Source organism: Macaca fascicularis, chromosome 6 (assembly GCF_037993035.2).
Source record: "Macaca fascicularis isolate 582-1 chromosome 6, T2T-MFA8v1.1".
Classification (NCBI taxonomy): Eukaryota; Metazoa; Chordata; class Mammalia; order Primates; family Cercopithecidae; genus Macaca; species Macaca fascicularis.
The window spans coordinates 139,763,974-139,781,725 of record NC_088380.1 but is presented as its reverse complement, the minus strand read 5'-3'; the positions used below and the strand labels follow the sequence as shown (position 1 = coordinate 139,781,725).

At 51.4% G+C, this 17,752-nt stretch overlaps 1 protein-coding gene and 1 long non-coding RNA gene across 7 annotated transcripts in view; one reads left to right on the top strand and one right to left on the bottom strand.

The window, feature by feature from the left end:
- Window positions 1-17,752, top strand: part of FSTL4 (follistatin like 4) — a 412,351-nt gene that overhangs the window by 350,473 nt on the left and 44,126 nt on the right. For 4 of the 6 annotated variants that reach the window (XM_065546741.2, XM_005557765.5, XM_005557766.5 and 1 more), the window contains one exon: window positions 9,059-9,225. In XM_065546741.2, coding sequence (XP_065402813.1) covers window positions 9,059-9,225 — 167 coding nt within the window. Of the gene's footprint in view, window positions 1-6,343; window positions 6,455-9,058; window positions 9,226-17,752 lie in introns of those variants that run through there. The other 2 variants (XM_073994232.1, XM_073994230.1) reach the window with 1 other exon arrangement.
- On the bottom strand, window positions 6,975-8,438 carry LOC123574040 (uncharacterized). The gene is made up of 2 exons (XR_006698860.3): window positions 8,386-8,438; window positions 6,975-7,832 (listed from the first exon to the last, which is right to left on the bottom strand). It is a non-coding gene; the product is annotated as an uncharacterized lncRNA (long non-coding RNA).

Genomic DNA, 17,752 nt, shown 5'->3' with positions numbered 1-17,752 from the left:
GGATGATGACTGTGTTATCCTCCAGAGAAATAAAACCAACAGAAGATGTATATGTCTTCTATGGAACCAATAAAACATTGGCTCCTGTTGAAGCCAGTGTTTCAGTTTCAATCTGAAAGCAAGAAAAAGACCAATGTCCCAGCTCCGCAGTGAGACAGGAAGGGTTCCCTCTCACCCAGGCTCATTTCTCTATCCAGGTCTTCAACAGATTGGATGAGGCCCACCCTCACTGGGGAGGGCGATCTGCTCTACTCAATCTACTGATTCAGATGTCAATCTCACCCAGAAATACCCTCACAGACACACCCAGAATAATGCTCGAACAAGTATCTGGGTGCCTTGTGGCCCAGTCAAGGTGACACATAAAACTAACCAAGACAATGACACAGAGGTTGTGTGGCCAGGCATGGTCACCTCCCATCACCTACCATGTCAAACCCAATGATATGGCCTCATTCTGGCTCCAAGAGAGGCCAGGAAATAGTCATGATGAGTGCACAGGAAATGGAAGATGAGCTGGCATTTGGAAACACACAGCATGGACCCCTCTTGCTAGTTAGGTAAAAACGGTTTGCTCTTCTCCACTGACTTGCTCAGGAGATTCTGGACCCAACCTTAGAGATCTGTATGAATTTTTGTAAAATCTGAGTAGCTCTGTATAATTATATAAGGTAATACATTCTTTTCTCCCTTAAGACACCAAAGTAATAGGCAGTTAAGATACTTTCCTTTTGCAAATATCTTGAGCAGAGGTATGCCCGTCATCTTTGGGTGTAGACTCGGTAGGGTGGGAGAGACTCATAGACTGGCTGAGCTGACCAAGGCTACCCCCCCCACACACAGGAACCAGCGGGGGTGGAAGCGCTGGTACGCAGCACTGTGACAGCCATGCCCCTGCTGACCAGGAGGCTCTGTGCTGTCCACCTCAGCACGGACCCTTTGCTCCTTCTGATGGATGCCTCTCCTGCCTGCCACACTGTGGCACCCCATGACACCCAGGATGGTGATGTCACAGCCCCTGGGCACTGAGTTCTGCTCTAACTTCCTCTTCGTCTGCACATAGCAGTCACATTGAGGTTTAGTTTTCCCAAAACCAAAAAGATGTATTGGCCAGAGGAGGCTAAATGGAACCCCAGAGCCCAGAGGGATGCCCAGGTAACCCTGCCCCTGCACAGGCCCCTCCTGCAAACAAGGAGGATACTACACCAGAATGGGATGTCTTGATAGCAGGACACAGGTCTGCCGGGCACACAGGGAGGGCTCTACCAAGAAAGAGGGCAACCAGGCTCTACAGGCATCACGGGCCCTTAACCTGGGGTCTGTAGACAGGTTCAGGCCTCTGCTCTCCCTCCCCACTTGACACTTGTCTTCCCTGCTAAGCCATGAGCTCCAGGTTAGCAAGCACTGGGCCTGTTTTTCTCGCCAGTATATTCCCACTGTATCCTGGCTCCTGGTACCAGCCCCATAAATAATTGTTGTCTGAGCACTACCCTGGTAGTTCACTTGCTTAAAACTGCTTATTAAGTCCCTTCTGCGTGGTAGGCATTGTATTAGGTGCTGGGGATACAACATAAATAAAACAGATATAGTCTCTGCCTTTATGCAGCTTACAAAGGTGTTTGCTCACACCAGAGAGCAGAACTTGATAACTAAACTGTAATAAAAGTTGAAGCAACACCAAGCAACATAGGCCAGTTGAAAAAGTAAATTACCCACTGACCCGCAGGTAATTAACTAGTAATTGTATTGCCATCCCCAAAATGAAGCCAGCAAGAGGGAATGACAATGGCAGGAAGATTGAATCCGGTTACACATAAGGAAACAGGAGATTTGGGACAGAGGCAAGTGCTCTCTTGTATGGCTTTGGAGCAAGTCTGGCTAATACAGAGGCACCTGTGCAGGCTAGATGCACCCTGGTGCTCTAAACAGGAATGTCAAGATGAAAGGCTTTAAGACATCCTGTCCCCAGCCTCCCATCCACAAAGATTCAGCAGTTATTTGAAAGAATCCCAGAGTGACAATCTCCAGTAGAGGGAACAGAGGAGACAAAAAGCACACCATCCCTCCCACCCGCCTTGCCCGGCCCACCAGGACATGCCAAAGCAGCTTCACTCTGTAAACACCAGCCAAAGTCACAAGGTCCAGGAGATGTTGGGATGTTGCCCTATTTGGTCAGGAGACACTGGGCATGCGCACTCCACCTTGGCTCCTCCCCTTCTCACCAACTTCACAGTGTGGCTCTGGTCACAGGGATGGGACCAGATCAATAGGCTTTGTCACTCCAATGCCACAGCTTCTTTGGTGGCACCCAGGTCACCTGAGGGGTTTGTTTCAGGGAAGCACATTAATTTAGAGGGAGAGCAATGTGGGAAGAGACTGCAGTTACAGAGCTGTGTCTAAGCGCCTGGCCTGTGCTCTCTCCAAATTGCCCTCATTCCCAAGCAGGCCCCTGAGCCTGAGTTTGCCCTCCGAGGCTCAGTCAAAAATATTGATGTGCAGGCAGGTTACTGAGCTTTTGACAGGGTTTTTTCACCAACAGCATCATTTGAAAAATGGCAAATGTCCAAGTAGGAATGTGTTCCATTAGTGTGTTTCTGACTTAGGAAAACTAACACCAGCTTGACAAGAATTTGAGAAATTTAATTTCTATCGCTACAAAGCACCAGAATCCTGTTTGAGAGGGTGCTGATGGGTTTATGAGTGTCTCATCGAGTTCAAGTCAGTGTGAGAAATAGCGCCTGAGATTAAGGGAAAGCTGTAATGGGAACTAAAACCCAATTCTCCAACAACTGAAATGTTATGGCCTCCTGCTTTCAGGAAGGATGTTTGTTAGCCTGCTTATGGTAAGCCCATTAATTCCCTGTGACCGCCCTTTGTCTCCAAGCTCCAAGACTCAGGGAGAAAGGTGAGGACGGGTGTTTGTGGCATCTCATGTCTGGAAAACCAAGGGTATGCTACTGCACTGGTTTGAAGGGTCAAGAGAGACAGGTCATGGCCTTGAGCCCACCTACTGTATGCCAGGCCTTATGCTAGACACCAGAGTACCAAACAGCCCTGCCCAGAATCCCACTGTGGGACATGCAGCCTAGCTAGTGGCCCAGGAAGCTCTGTCTTGTGCTAACCAACCCACACTGATGGGCCATCACTGCAGTGTGGCCCATGTGTTTTCATCCCAGGAGGATATCATGGGACGCCCTGAGCTTTGAGAACCCCCCAACTCCCTTGCCCTCCTCAGATTCCCTACTTACAGAGCAGCTCTCCAATGCCAGTTCTCATAGCGGGGCGTCAGTCTCTCTGTGGGCACAGACTTCCGCCCAGCAGTGCCAGACAAGCTCCCTGATGGGCTGCTCTGACCCCCAGCCCAGCCCTCTCTTTCCAAAGACACCAGCCTCTATGTGTAGACACATTCTCACCCCAGACACAGTGTCTGGCCGAGCCCTCTCTTACTGACCCCTGATCATACTCTGAGTGCTGGGCGTATCTCGTTTGGTCTTCCAGGGACCTTGGAAACCTTCCCATATAGTGGCCAATGAGCCCACAGATGGTCAGTCAACACAGGGGCATTGGAGCCACAGCCAGGGGCTGGAAGGACCACTCGTTGTCCCCTGGAGGGCTGCATGTGGCATCTTCACCTTCCTCTCATGTGACCTGGCTCCCCACCAGAGCAGAGACCAGGCCTGGGACTTCGCTGGTCCACAGCCCTGCAGATGTGGCCAGCATGGGTGAGGTTCAGATGTGTGATCACTGAACACCGACAAAAGGCCATCTCCACAAATTCCAGACCCTCGCCATCAGGATGTGAGGCTCAACAGGATGGTGGAGTTTGCTTAGCTGGGCCACATCTCCTCCCTGTGAAAGCTGCCCCCATCACTCTCCAGAGAACGGGCAGGGTAGAGGCAGGGCTGCAGCAGCCTAGATCAGGTTTCAGTTCTGATGATTCTTACGGTCTTCACTGTATGATTGCGGCTATCTGCCCTGATCACACACGATGCCCAGGCTTCCTGATGCAGTTGTGATGGAGATGGAGGGAAGGGAGGGGGCCCTCGCTGCATCCCTATGATGGTCACAGGGTGTCGATCTGCCCAGTATACCCTTTCCGTGAGACGTTTTACCCCAGCCCAAACACCTAGTCCCTGCCCCTGGAGGTGGCCACTCAGCCCAGGCTTGATGGGCCAATCAGTCCTGTACCTGCACAATATTCAATCCTCTTGCCCTCAGTGTTTGCTTCAGGGAAGAACACAGGAGCTGTATGTGGCCAATCAGAGCTCCCCCATGCTTTATTCCAGGGCTCACAGGCAAGATTTGGTCCCTTCCTCTGGAATCCCACATACAGAAACAATGTGAGTGTGGGGCCACCAATGGACATCTTGCAACCAAGTAGAGAATGCCACTGTCAAAGGCCCTGGTTACCTGCAACCTCTTCCACCTCCCTTAGATTTCCCATTGTGGGAACTAAACCACCTTTTCTCCCCTAAGCTATTAATAGATGAGCATTTCTGAGTGTTTCTGTTACTAAGCCTGAAAAAGTTCTGATAAATTCACCAGGACAGTCTCTTTCAATCTTCTTCACCTACTATCTGTCCAAGTGTTTGTTTACATTAAAAACTTCAGGGTCCCAGAAACATCCCATGAGGTCATCTTGGAGGTAGGGGCCAACAGTGTGAGGAGCTCAGAATGGGCAAGTAGCAGGTGCCAAGCAGGCCCACACTGAGGTCTGAAGACACAAATGCCATGGGGAGCCAGCTGGCACAGTGGTTAAAAATGTTAGAGACACAGCAGGGGCAAGACTGGGGACTGTTCTGGATTCTATGTGGTGATCTGTGGGTAATAGGCAGCCATTGGCAGCTGTTGAGCAGGGCTGAGATGTACCTTGTTCTGCCAGTGGCAACAAGAGACTTGCAGGCAGCTGGGGCAAACTGGAGGGGTGACCATGCAGGAGGCTATAGGGGGCCTGGGGTGGGGCAGGGGAGTCCTCAGAGGGTGTCAGGAGGGAAGCCTCAGTGGGACTTGGCACCCATTGGTGCTGCCGCTGGAGGTGTCACTTTTACCATCATGGGTAAGTGGGCAAAGAACAGGGGCAGATGACACTTAGGGGCAAGAAAAGATGCCGTGGGAGCACTTGCAAGACTCAGGGGGTCTCCGGGGACATCAACATAGAATAATCGGCTCCGAGGCAAAGCGAGGGGGGCCCAAGCCCTCATTGTATCCATGTCTAAACTGAGGCCCAGTGACAGGAAGGGAGCTGCCAAGGCCACTGAGCTTGTCAGTAGCAGAGCCAGGCCTTGGGGCCAGGTGGCCTGCCCTGCTCACTTGGGGCCCAGCACATGATGCTGTCTTATTTTTTACTCTCCCTGGAAGTCACCCTGGGAAGCCACTTAGTCCTACTCTTGCCACTTAGCAAGGAAGGAGGACCTGCCAGGGGGAGGCTTGTTGACCAGGAAATAACTGGGAGTGAGGGTAGAAGGAGAGGGCTCAGTAGCCTTAAATCCCTTCAGAATTGTGAAAGGAGCTGGGGAATATTGACACAAATTAAATCCAATAAAACATTCATTTAATTAAACTTTAAGTGATCCAAATATTTGCTGTTTGGTTAATATTCACGTAGCTGACAGGAGCAGAATTACGATGGTTCTATCAGTATTCACACATTCTAATTTTGCATGAGTTTTTCCTGTGCAAAGTGCACATCTTCTACATACAAATGACTGGGAATAACTCAGAGAGGATGCAGCAGCCAGTTATCCCAGCCGGCACAGGACCAGAGGGACACAGAAGGCTTCCATCTCCCACTTGGATTTTTGTTTCCTATTAGCCCCATGTTTGAGGCTCCCGCAGACCTTTTTCTAGAGCTGCTTGGAATATATAACTTTGGGGCCACATGGAGGAGGGCATACTACGTTTCACATCAGTCCCATGTTCCAAATGAGGGGCCATGCTCCTAGCCTTGTGTCTGGAGCCCCAGGAAACCACAGCCTACCAGACTACCTCGTCTCCCTGTCTCCCACCAGCATTCCCCCTCTCTATGTACACAGAGCCCTTCTCATCTTATAACACAGTAGTTCTCAGGCCACCACAGAACCCCTGGGGATGCTTGTTAAAATCTGGATGTCCACCCAGCCCACCAGAGAGTCTGCATCAGCCTGAGGTAGAGGGGCAAGAATCTGTGTTTTAATTACCCATCCCCAGAGATATGATACAGGTGGCCGGGAAGCCACACCTGAGAAGCGGATCTCTAGGGCCCAGGGGAAGCCCTGCTGTGGCCTCCAAGCCCCTCCCTGAAGGCCCAATTGGTCTTTTCCTTCAAGTCTGACCACAGATAAGACGTGCAGGGAAAATCTAGGCTCCTTTTGTAACTAACCTGACTTCACAAGCCTCACCCCATTGGGAGAAAAACACAACTAAATGCTCAATCCATTGTAAAGATTACCGCGAGCTGACAGTTTTAACAGTCCACGTAAGTAGTGCTCTGTCTAAAAACTGCTCTGTCTCTAGCTTCCACCCCCCGCACCCCCACCCCCACCCACATCCCCCCACCCCCACCCACACCCCCCCACCCCCACCCACACCCACACCCACACCCCCCCGCCCGCCAGCCCCGGTCCCAGCTCTCTCCCCGCTGGCTTCTGAGTGCCCAAGGAAGCAGCGTGGTGGTGCACTGCAGCCTCACTTCCCATGGCAAGGGACTCTGGGTTGCCCTGTCTGAGGTCATTCAAAGCTGAGCTCAGCCCTGGGTGTGCTCATGATCTGGGCTCACAGCCTGGTGGACTCGGGGGTCAGGAGGCTCCCCCAAGCAAGGCCCCCCACAGCCACCACTGGCCTCCATGCCCCTTGAGGCTAGGGGCACTTCCCTTTGGACCTTGGTCTGGCAGCCCAAGGCAGTTCTCAGGTACAGAGATGATGCTGCTGAACAGCAGGGGTTCGGCCTACGTCTGGTTGCTCACCTCACAGAAAGTCCATCACGGAGTGGATGAGTATTGCCAGGGAAGAAAGACTTTAATCTCAGTGACATCAGCCTGGAAATGGGAGACTAGTCACAAATCCATCTCTCTGACTAAAGTTCAGAGTTTAGATAGCGGGGAATTAGGGAGGGGTAAGACAGGAGATGGTCAACAGGCAGCAGGTGTGTGTCTCATTGTCCGGCTGCAGTAATCTAGGAGGCCTGGTGGTTGGTTTCCTGTTAAAAGAACTCAGATAAAACAAATTGAAGTTTCTCAAGCTTCAGTTTTCTGGGAAAATTGGGCCTGTTTCCATACCAGGAGCCAAGGCGGTTCTGGCTCTGCCCAGACACATATCGTTGCCCCAGGTGGCAGGAGCAGCGGCACAAAGCCTCGTGGCCCAGGGGAGCCTCTTGGTCATCTGATGAGGAAAGGATATCTCCTCTTCTCCTGGGGGGAATGCTGAGGTCTGAGTCCTACTGACCCGCAGAGTACGGTGGGAGCTAAACCATTTTAGCACATTCTCACTCTCTTTCCCCTCTCCAAAGCCCGGGTCTTGCTACAGAGTTAGTGCCTTCTCCTGCCCTGAGCAATAAGCCTCATGACTTAGAGGTGGGAGGGTAGCGAGCAGAACTTGAAATGCATCACTTTAATGTTGGTAAAATACTATGCCAGTTGCGTCTGCATCCATCACTCCGTGCTTATCTTTCCTCGAGGGTTCCTTCACCGTGAGTCGCATTTTTCCTGAGTGTGATTGTCCCCTCCCCACCGGCCTGTTGGCTCTTTTACTTCTTTATTTCATTTTCTCCGTTTCTCATCCATCCATCCAACAGCACTGATGAAGCACCTAGCGTATCTGGTTCATCGTTGTGAGCCCAGGGCGGGGCCCCTCAGCATCTGTGGAGGAGGGAGGGCTTGCTGCTCAGGGTCTGACCTCAGGGCCCTGCTTTCAATTTAGCCACGCTGCTGTGCCTTGCACCTGCGGCTGTTTTCCCTCCCTCTTCCCTCTCCCAGGGCAAGAGGGTGTGAGCACAGATGTGCTGCTGCGGGGCTGCTGCTGCCTGGCCACAGCTCACAAGCATCCCGCAGAACGACAGAGCTCAGCTCCCAACTCTGCTTTGCTCCAGTTCAGGGGGATATATCTGTTGGGGTCCCCCAGGTCCCAATAGAGTCGTAAGCATGAATAGGGAATAGACAAAATAGTACCCACTGCTCCCAGAGCCAGCCTGCCTCCCGCAGCTCATGCCACCTCTGGCTATTGCCCCAACCTCCCTGAGTGCACAGATTTGGGAGAAGAGCAAAAGCGAGCCAGTCCCATCAGTGGCCTCTGACTCTCCCCTAAAGCCGATCCCATTTGGTCATTTGAGCAGCCTGAGTTTGATTAATTTTTTCATAAATCCTGAGAATTTCAAAAAACTTGTGATTTCAGAGAAATATCTTAGATTCTTACCATTTGCCTGAAGAATGATCAGTCCTAATGCCAGTTATCAAGTGCAAAATGGCGAGGACTAATAATTTCTGCAGCCTGAAGTATGCTTCAGAAAATTAAAAGCTACAGTGCATGGTCACAGAACAGAAATCCAAATCCAAAGTTCAGCGAGTCCTCAGACAGAAACAAACCAAAGATCAGCCAGTTCATTCCCCAGATTTCAGACAGCACAACCTTTAAAAGTGACGCCAGATGGATGAGAAACCTGTTGGCTCACTCAGCAGACCTTGTCTGCGCTTAGCAAGGCCCAGACTCCAGTAGTCCAGGGGAGCTGTGAGCAGGATGCTGCACCCCTTCCCCCCTGGTCTCTCTGTTTGGTGGGCCCCCTGGCCTTAGCAGCCCACATTCTTGGCTTGATACAAATCTATGGCTCAGATTGTCCCCTGCACATTAACTATGGTTCTTGACCTGTTTGGACTCACACAGCCTATTGGGCATTTGACCTAAGTCTTGGCTCATCGCCCAGCAAAAGTGTCTATCTCTACATTTAGTCAGCACATTGTAAACAATTTTCAGGGAGCCGTGGAGCCCTTCTGGGCCCCTTCCACCCAGGAAATTCATGGCTATTCACCTTGAGTTGAGACTCCACTCCCTGGGCCTGCACCTGACCGTGCCTCCTCCTTTCCCTCTGCAGAAGTGGTTCAGCTCAGCCTCGCCCCCGAGGACAGGGTCAGTGTGACCACAGTGACCGTGGGGCTGAGCACAGTGCTGACCTGCGCCGTCCGTGGAGACCTGAGGCCACCAATCATCTGGAAGCGCAACGGGCTCACCCTGAACTTCCTGGACTTGGAAGACATCAATGTAAGTCACTTGGAATGCACTGTGAGCTCAAGCGCACCTCCCTGGGAGAGTACACTGGGTAAGATGCCACAGGCAGTGGCAGGGCCAGAGAGTTTTAGTTTAACATCCCGTGTTTGGTGCTTTTCTAGCCCCTTGTCAGCTTGGCAGTATCAGAAAATCCAAGTCCCACCACAGCAGAAAATAGATGAATGGTGGCCATCAGCCTTGTAGCTATGTCTGGCTAAGGAAGAGAAGAGGGATACGATGGGCAGGACAGGAGGCCTCTGAACGGGGCTGCATTAGCAAAGGCCTGGAGGTGACCCTGAGAATGGGCTGTGTGGGCCCGCTCACAGGGCTTAGAGGGATGGACCACAGGCCAGCAGAGAGTGCAGCAGGCTCCACAGCTGAGAGAACAGCGGGCTGGGTTACCTTAGGAGGAGGTTCTGGGCCCTAATGCTGGGTAGGCTGCAGACAGCTGCATGCAGGGAAGGGGTGGTCCTTGTGGAGGGCAGAGGTGAGCCACTGGGCTGGGTTGGCTGGAGGACAAGTCCCAGGTGCCAGATGAGAAGGTGGAGGGAAACCAGGTCAGGCCAGAGGGGACCTACCTTGGGGACGTTCGTTGCTGGGTGAGGGGACAAGGGTGTGATGAGTTAAGTGGTGCTGTGTGGAAGAAAGCAGCTGAGCTCATGCAGCCTAGCGTGGCCATCAGGGGGTACTTTTGTGCTCTAAGGAACCAGGCAGCCTCCGTTGGGGTCCCAGCATTACCCACGTCAGCTTTGTGACTTTGAGTAATTTCTTAACCTGCTGATCCTCAATGAATTAATCTATAAGAAAAACATTAGCAATACTTCCCTTCTATTGGACTTAAAGAAGTGGCATAATTCAAGGATATTTATTGGTCCAGGTTTGGCACAAGAGGTGACGTGGCTTCCCAGAAGTTCATGTGAGAAGACAGAGTGATGTCACCCATGTAGTGAGCTGCCAGGACAGCTGACAGGTCTTGGGTTACAGTAACAGGTATATAATTTTCAGGCAGAAGAGAGGGCAGCCCTAGCCTTGTTGGCACAGGACAGGGCAGCTGGTCCACAGTGGGATGCTTGCCCAGAGAAGAAAGACCCGTGGGATGAATGGTCAGTTCCTGCTAACATCTCGAAGGTGGTGGGGTAGGGGCTGGGGCAAAGGGAGCTGACCTGGGCTGTGCGACCCCATGAGTTGGACTAGCACAAGGTGCACCTCAACAGATCAATCTGGGCCCCTTGGATGGAACCCCATTCCAGCCATCAAACCTGCCCCACCATGGAGAGAGAGCCGCCACGGGAGGGAGCTGCCACATGAGGGAGCTCCTTATCCCAAGCGGCATATGCAAGCTCAAGCAGGGACTGGGTCAGCAATGCTGCTAGCCACAAGAGGGCAGCTAAACCCAGTGACCTTGAAGGTCCCTTCCAACTCTGAGACTTGTGGGGAGAGAGACCCAGCATGAAATGCTGCAGGAACCACCAAAATTAGTCGTCTCCTACTCTGTAGGCCCCTTCAGCTACACCCTGGGGATCATGGGGGAAGCAGATGGAAAGAGGGGGCCACTCTGGAGGTCCCACCCCGGGCAGCGCTGCCAGGGAGTGCCCTTTCCCTACCCTCGTCACACTGGATGGGATGGTTTCCTTGTGATTTCCCACCACAGTGAACATAGCCAGTATCCTATACAGCTTTGAGTGTCAACGCAGCACAATCCTGGTGGGTGCTTGCTGGACAGATGCTGGATGGGCAGAACCCTTCATTTTCTGGGCCTGCGATGGCGAGGGCTTGTCTGAGAACTTAACAAGAAAGAGCAGTGTCCTGTCTGTAAAGACTGGACTGTGTTGGGGTGCATGTTTGTGAGTGTGATATCCTCCACTGTACCTGCTCACAAGGTACAGTGCCAGCTTTTAAACATGTTTGGCCAGTAAAGATTGATCAGTACTGAGACAGGTCCACCTGTGTCTGTGGGAGCATTTCATGTGCATTACTTGGTGCTCCATTGAAAGACATCAGAAATAAAAGCAGAGGCAAGACTCCACTTAATGTACTTGCCATCAGTTAATTAAATTACTTTGAGTGGTTTGCCCCTCCCTCAAACATGCCTCCAGCACCAACTCAATTGCATTTCTACTTTTCACAATAAGGTTAGCAATTTGGGTAACTGTGGGTGCAACCAGAGATGAATGGCCCCTTGTTACCTCCCAGGAAACACTTGCTGCTCGTGGTTGAGTCAGTAGCCGGCAAATAGGCAGGGCCCAGTGCTTCTCAGAACCCCTACGCGCGGGAGCAGGGTAGCGCCAGCCCCGCAGGGGTCCAAGCCCGATGTGTACAAACACACAAAACACACGCACACCTCCCCTACCTGAGGGAAGGAGGCGGCACAGCTTGCTAGTGAAGGGCATGAGCCTGGGGTCTGCCACTTACTAGCTAGAACCTTGGAAAGTTACTAGTCTAGTAACCTTGACTGCTCTAAGTTCCAGTTTCCCCTTCTGTGAAATGGGGATAAATAATAGAACCAGCCTCATAGGGTTCCAGTGAGGATTAAATGAGAATATGCATGTAAGGCTCTTCACATATGGTATTCTATAAATGCTAACTATTATCACTGTCATTATCATTATTACTATTGTTGCTATCATTCATATTATTCCTGCTGCTGCTAAATAGCGTTCTCAGCATCTTGCAGCCTGAGTCCCGACCAAGCAGCCAGCAACAGCTGGGTGAGGCTCCCCGGTCAGGCAGATAGGACCTTGGCATGCCCCCGCTGCTGGCAGTGGGGACTGAAGTCTCACTGTCCACGTCAGCCTTGATTCACCCAGGGAGAGAGGCACTGACCCGCCACCTCCAGCAAATCCAGAGCAGCTTTGGGTGAGCTGTTAGACTTCTCTGAGCCTGTGGAGAAAAAGCATGACGTCCTCCTTACATGGGTGTTTTTAGGCTGAAGTGTGTCAAGGACCCAGCTCAGTGCCTGGCACACAAGAGGTGCTCCTAAGCAGTAGCCCCACTCGGGACGGTGCGGAAAGCAACCCTTGCAAGAAATCAGGCTGAAGAGGGCTAGAGCCAGGTCATCGGGATTCACTTGCATTTTCGAAGCAAGAATTAGTCAGGGGAGAACAGCCCAGGACTGCAACACTGATGCAGCAAAGATTCTGGGGTTGATGAGGCTCCCAGAGTCCCTCGGCCTGAGGTGTCTCAGCGACCGATGAAATACGGTCACCTGCATTGTAATCAGTGGTGATGCCCAAACACGCCTGCACAGGGGGAAGCTGATTGGCCTTCAAAACCCAAGGCGGGGAGATCACAGAGCACGAAGGAGTGTGGGCCTCCTGTCTTTGTCGTTTGTGTGAGACATCTTGATTGGCAACAAAATATTAATCACTTTTTCACTACTCTCTTAATGAGAAGCTTTCGTGAGCAACAAAATATTAATTTGTCTTGTCTTATCTGTTAAGAATTCTGTTAATGAATTCAGTCACAGAGCTATTATAGAATGCCATTCTAATGACACATGTAATTAAACTTTTCTGACTTGCAAACATCAAGCATGCCTTGAGCATCAGAATAATATTTGATCAGAAAGTAAATGTACCCCTCTCGCCTGGAGCCAAGTAAGAAGGAGCCAGTCAGATTCTGCAGCGAGCAATGTTGCTCTCAGAAGCACTTATGAGTCACCCAATCGCGTGTGGCCCATCCAGGTGGCGTACATGCGGAGTCATCATTTGGGTTGACTCACTTGCTAAGTGCCTGAGAGTCACAAGCTCCGTACCAGAGTATAGAACAAAGACACTGTTCGCAGCCTCCAGGGAGGCGAGGTATCTGCTAACAACTGTTCTGGGGGCCACAGAAATGGAGTCCTTCTGAATGGGGCTTCAGGAGACAGGAATAAGTGAGTAAGAAAGAAGTGTATAGGGACAGATTGGGGCTAGAACATAAAGGTCCTTGAATGTTAACATTAAGAGTCTTAGCAATTGCCCTGTGGGCAGTGGGGAAGCACAGATGCTTGATGGGGGAGTGACATGGTCAGATGTGTGTGCTGCAAGAGTCTGGAGCGCCTTTTCCAGCCTTTTGCATCCAAGAGGGAGTTCAAATAACAGAGGGCCCAGAAGTGAGGGGAGCCTTGTTGATGTTTTCCGAATCTTCCTTCTCTGTAACTTCCCCAGCAGCACACTGGAGTGCAGCAGTGCCCCAGAGTCCGCCTGGCTTCCACCCAAGGCTCCCCTGATAGAGCCTTGGCTCCATTGGGCTCAGTTCATGATGTCTTCACTTTGCCTTTTTTTTTTTTTTTTTTTTAAGACAGTAGGGTCTCTCTGTCACCCAGACTGGAGCACAGTGGCATGCTCCTGGCTCACTGTAGCCTCGACCTCCAGAGCTCAAGCAATCCTCCCACCTCAGCCTCCAGAGTAGCTGGGACCACAGGCATGCACCACCACACCTGGCTAATTTTTTTATTTTTTTGTAGAGAGGGCTGTTGCTATGTTGCCCAGGCTGGCCTCGAACTCCTGAGCTCAAGTGATCCTCCTGCCTCGACCTCCCAAAGTGCTGGGACTACAGGTGTGAGCCACCATACCTGGCCTTTGCCTTCTTAAGGTTGTCAGGAAGTTCAGCCTGGGCCTGGACCTGGTATGTCTCCTAAGGACACCTGAGCCACTGCCTTGCAGGAGGCTTCAGCTTTACCCCCCAGCTTGCAGGAGGGAAAACAAGTCCACCACTGAGCCGAGGCTAGAATTATGGACGAATCGTGTAAGGCCCCCAAAGACAGGTGCTCCCCAGCAGTTCAGCAGCCCAGGGCACACGCTGCAGCCCCTCATGGCAGTGACTCTCTGGATTATGACGCCGCCTTCTGTTTGTCTGCTGAGAAATCAATAGTGTCTGCTCACGCTCATGTTCCCCAGAGCTAACAAGTGCAGCCTGTAATTTGTTTACTTCCTGGCCGACTGTGGGTTTCGTTACTGAAGCAGCTGTGTGTCTGGATATGCTTCTGACCTGGCCCTGTGCCCCCGCTCAGCTCAGTCCTTGAGGAGGCACAGCCCACTGCCCCTACCTCAGAAGCTAAGCGGAGGGGTGGCCACCAGCAGCACCCTGTGCTCTGCATGACCTGGGCCTGGGCCTGGCTGCCCCCAGGAGTGTGTCTGGTAGAAGGGGAGCCTTCACCCCTGGCTCCTGTTGTGGAGCCCCCACAGGAGACCCTTCCCTGGTGAGCTTCCCCTGCAGCCCCTGTCTCCTGGGGACTCAGGTCCAGGCTTTGGGGGCTGGGGTGAGACCCATCTCAGAAGCAGATCCACACGTTCCCTCCCTGCTCTGGCCCCCATTCTAGGTATTGGGAAATACCATTCTAGGTATTGGGGTTGGGAAGGATGGGGTGCTGCCTCACTTTCTGCAGAAGCAGAACATGCAAACCCATTCTGGGCCTCAGCCCTCTGCTGCTCTGACCACCCAGCCTGCACAGCGGCCACTCAGGGAGGGGTGAAGTGACTGTCCCCAAACCTAGTCTGCATGTCCTGCCTCAACAATGTCACTCGCCCTTTGTCTCATAACTGTCTTCCTCACTGTCCCTTATGATCCTGAGGGCCAGGGAACAGGAACTGGCAGAAATAGGGACAGGGCATCTCAAAAGTCACAGGTAATGGCTGATGGGCTGAACCATCACAAGTGTTGTTGCCAGTGTTGTTATCATTCGTACACAGCGCAGGCTCCGTGCCGGTCAGGCCATAAGCATCACCTCATCCCATACCCCTGCGCCGTGAGGCACATGAGGTTAAGTCATTCAGAGGAGTGGAGAACTTGTCTGTGGGCCTACAGCCGCCTACATGCCTTGGCCCAGAGCTCTCTGGGTTCCTTGCTTGTGGGACATACTACCTAGCCCCCAGCAATTCCAAGTCTTTGCTGTGGGGCTGTCTGTAGTTCCCAGGCCCCAGTGGAATGTATCAAATTGGATATGGGTCCCTGTGTGTGGAGCTCCTATTCTTACTGGCTGCTGGCCTCTGGCCCCAGCAAGGAAGGAAGCAACGTGCTCTGAGACCAGCACGTGGAATTGTTTAGCAAGGATATTCTGAGGGGGAGAAAACATTTTTCTATTGTATTCTTTAAAAAAAGAAAGAGAAAAAACAAAAAGGCCTACAACAAACTTGGTATATTTCAAATGACTTGAAAGAGCCACTCTTTTTTGTTTTGGATTTGTTTTTTTTTTTTTTTTTTCCACTGAGTCTCGCTATTTGGGGCTTTCAAATGTTGGCAGGCAGAGTACGGTGATAAAAGCAGAAAAACAAAACCCATTAGAAGAAAGTATTTGTGGCAGTGTTTGAAGGATGTGTTAAAAAAGGTTCACTTTTCTCCCCCTACCTAAATGGTATAAAACCAGGAATAAATAATTCTAATGAAGCGTATACTCTCAGCTAGCTCTTCTTTGGAAGTGAGTTATTAAAAAGACCAAAAGAAAATGATTTAGGAGCTCATGACTCATTTAATTTTTATTGTCTTTATATGAACCAGTCATGAATTCATTGTAAAAAGATGAGAGGCGTTTGATTAGCATGGAGAGCTGTTTGCACCACGATAGACAGTGGTTGTAGGCTCTGCATTAAAATAATCTCATTAAACGCTTGGGTACATTTTGTTTTAAAATCTTAGAAAACACTACACTTGAAGCACTTAAAGGCTTTGACCAATTCTCTGTAGCATGTGACAAAAACATCTGAACATCCAGTTCTTTAGAGTTTTGAATGAGTTCAAACCATTGAGAGTGTTGTCCAGAGCTCTCCAAGATATGAGGGCCGGGGCCTGTGGTACTCCAGCCTGTGGAACTTGTGGGGTGACTCTGCCCCCCCAAGTGTCTCCTCTGGCCTTTGCTTTCTCAGTGCCTCTTTTGAGGTCCTCTTTCCCCTTTTAGGGGAAAGCCTTATGGGAAGCCCTGGCCTCAGGGCTTGACTTGTACTCAGTGACCACTTCCGGCCCCATCTCCAAGGTACAGGGTCCTTCAGGAAGGTTCTGATTCCACTTCTATACCCTGAGTGCAGAGCCCAGGAACTCCCCACAGAGTCTCTTCCTCACTGCCTCCCTACAGAGGCCCAGCCAATGAAGGAGGCCGATTGGTGCCTCTCTTGGCCACTACAGATTGGAGACCACCCCTCCAAGGTAGGGTGCACTCTCCGCACTGAGCAAGGACAAGGGAGCCACCAGGAGGTCCTGCAGCCCCTGAGCCATGCCCAAGCACTGCTCTTCCTCCCCTTCCCCAGCCCCATGCAGCGGAGCTCACATTCAGCCTGTTTCAGGTTTTGTCTACAGCAAACAAGACTGCAGTGAACATCCTTACACACACCTCTTTGCACATGTGTGTAAGTTGACATGTAAGATAAGTTCTTGGAAGTGGTGCATTTTCAGTTTTGATGGATTTTGCCAAATCTCCCTCCAAAATAGCTGCACCAGTCCACGCCCTCTCCAACAACGTGTGAGAGTTTTGAACACCATGTCAGGAGAAAATTTCTAACTGAAAGTCGTCTTGGTCCCTGAAATGAGCCGTAGAAGGAAATTTACTTAAATCCTCTCTGGAGTGTCTCAAGGTCAGGAATCAGCTGTCATGGCTGTGAGTGTGGTCCAGGTTAGAGTCAGGAGCTGGAACCCTTGGTAAAGACTGCTCAGCCTGGGTCCCCATGATCCAAGGGTCCCCAGGAAGAGGGTTGCAGGTTTTCCAAAGGAAAGCAGTAGGTGTGAGGTGGTCTGGAACTTCAGATGACTGCTGCAGTGCAGTCTAGAACCTGAGTCCCTTCCCGCCCCAGCTGGGGATGCCAGGCTAATTAGCCAAGGAGCCAAAGCCCCATTCAAGGGCTCAGGCCTGCACCTCACCAGAGGGCCCCTTAGCTGCCACCCCTACTACATAACACTCTGGAGTCCTGGCAGGTCAAGAGGTATTTGCCCTCTGGCCTCTAAGGGTTGACAAGTGGAGGGTTCAGAGCAATGTCTGTGGCATGAGCCTTCTGTTGCAGGTGCCTGGGCACCTGTGTATACCCAGATAATCAGGTTTGTCCCTCTATGCAATTCCAGCACACATACCACTAGGTCAGAACTTCCCCATTTGAGTTTTTGAGCCAACTGAAGTTGGCTCTTCCACAGAAGACGCCCTCAATTCTGACATAAACGAAGACAGGTTGTTCCCAAAACCACCCTAGGGTTCAACAGTTTGCTGGAAAAACTCACAAACTCATTGTAAGTGTTATACTCACAGTTAAAGTTTAATACAGCAAACAGAGTACAGATTAAAGTCAGCCAAGTGACAAAGCCCACAGGGTAGAGCCCAGGAGGGCTCTGAACGTGGAACCTCTGTTCTCTCCCAGTGGAGTCATAGACACGTCACTGTCATGGCGTCAGTTTCCCAGAGAAGCTCACCCAGGCCTCGGTGTCCAAAGTTTTTGCTGGAGCTCATTCAAATACTGCCCACGTGGCTGCCCCCTTGTCCCCAGCCCCTCCAGAGGCAGAACTGATACTACCTGGCCCAAAGACCCCAGGCAAATAAAGAGACCCCTATGAGGCATGACATTCC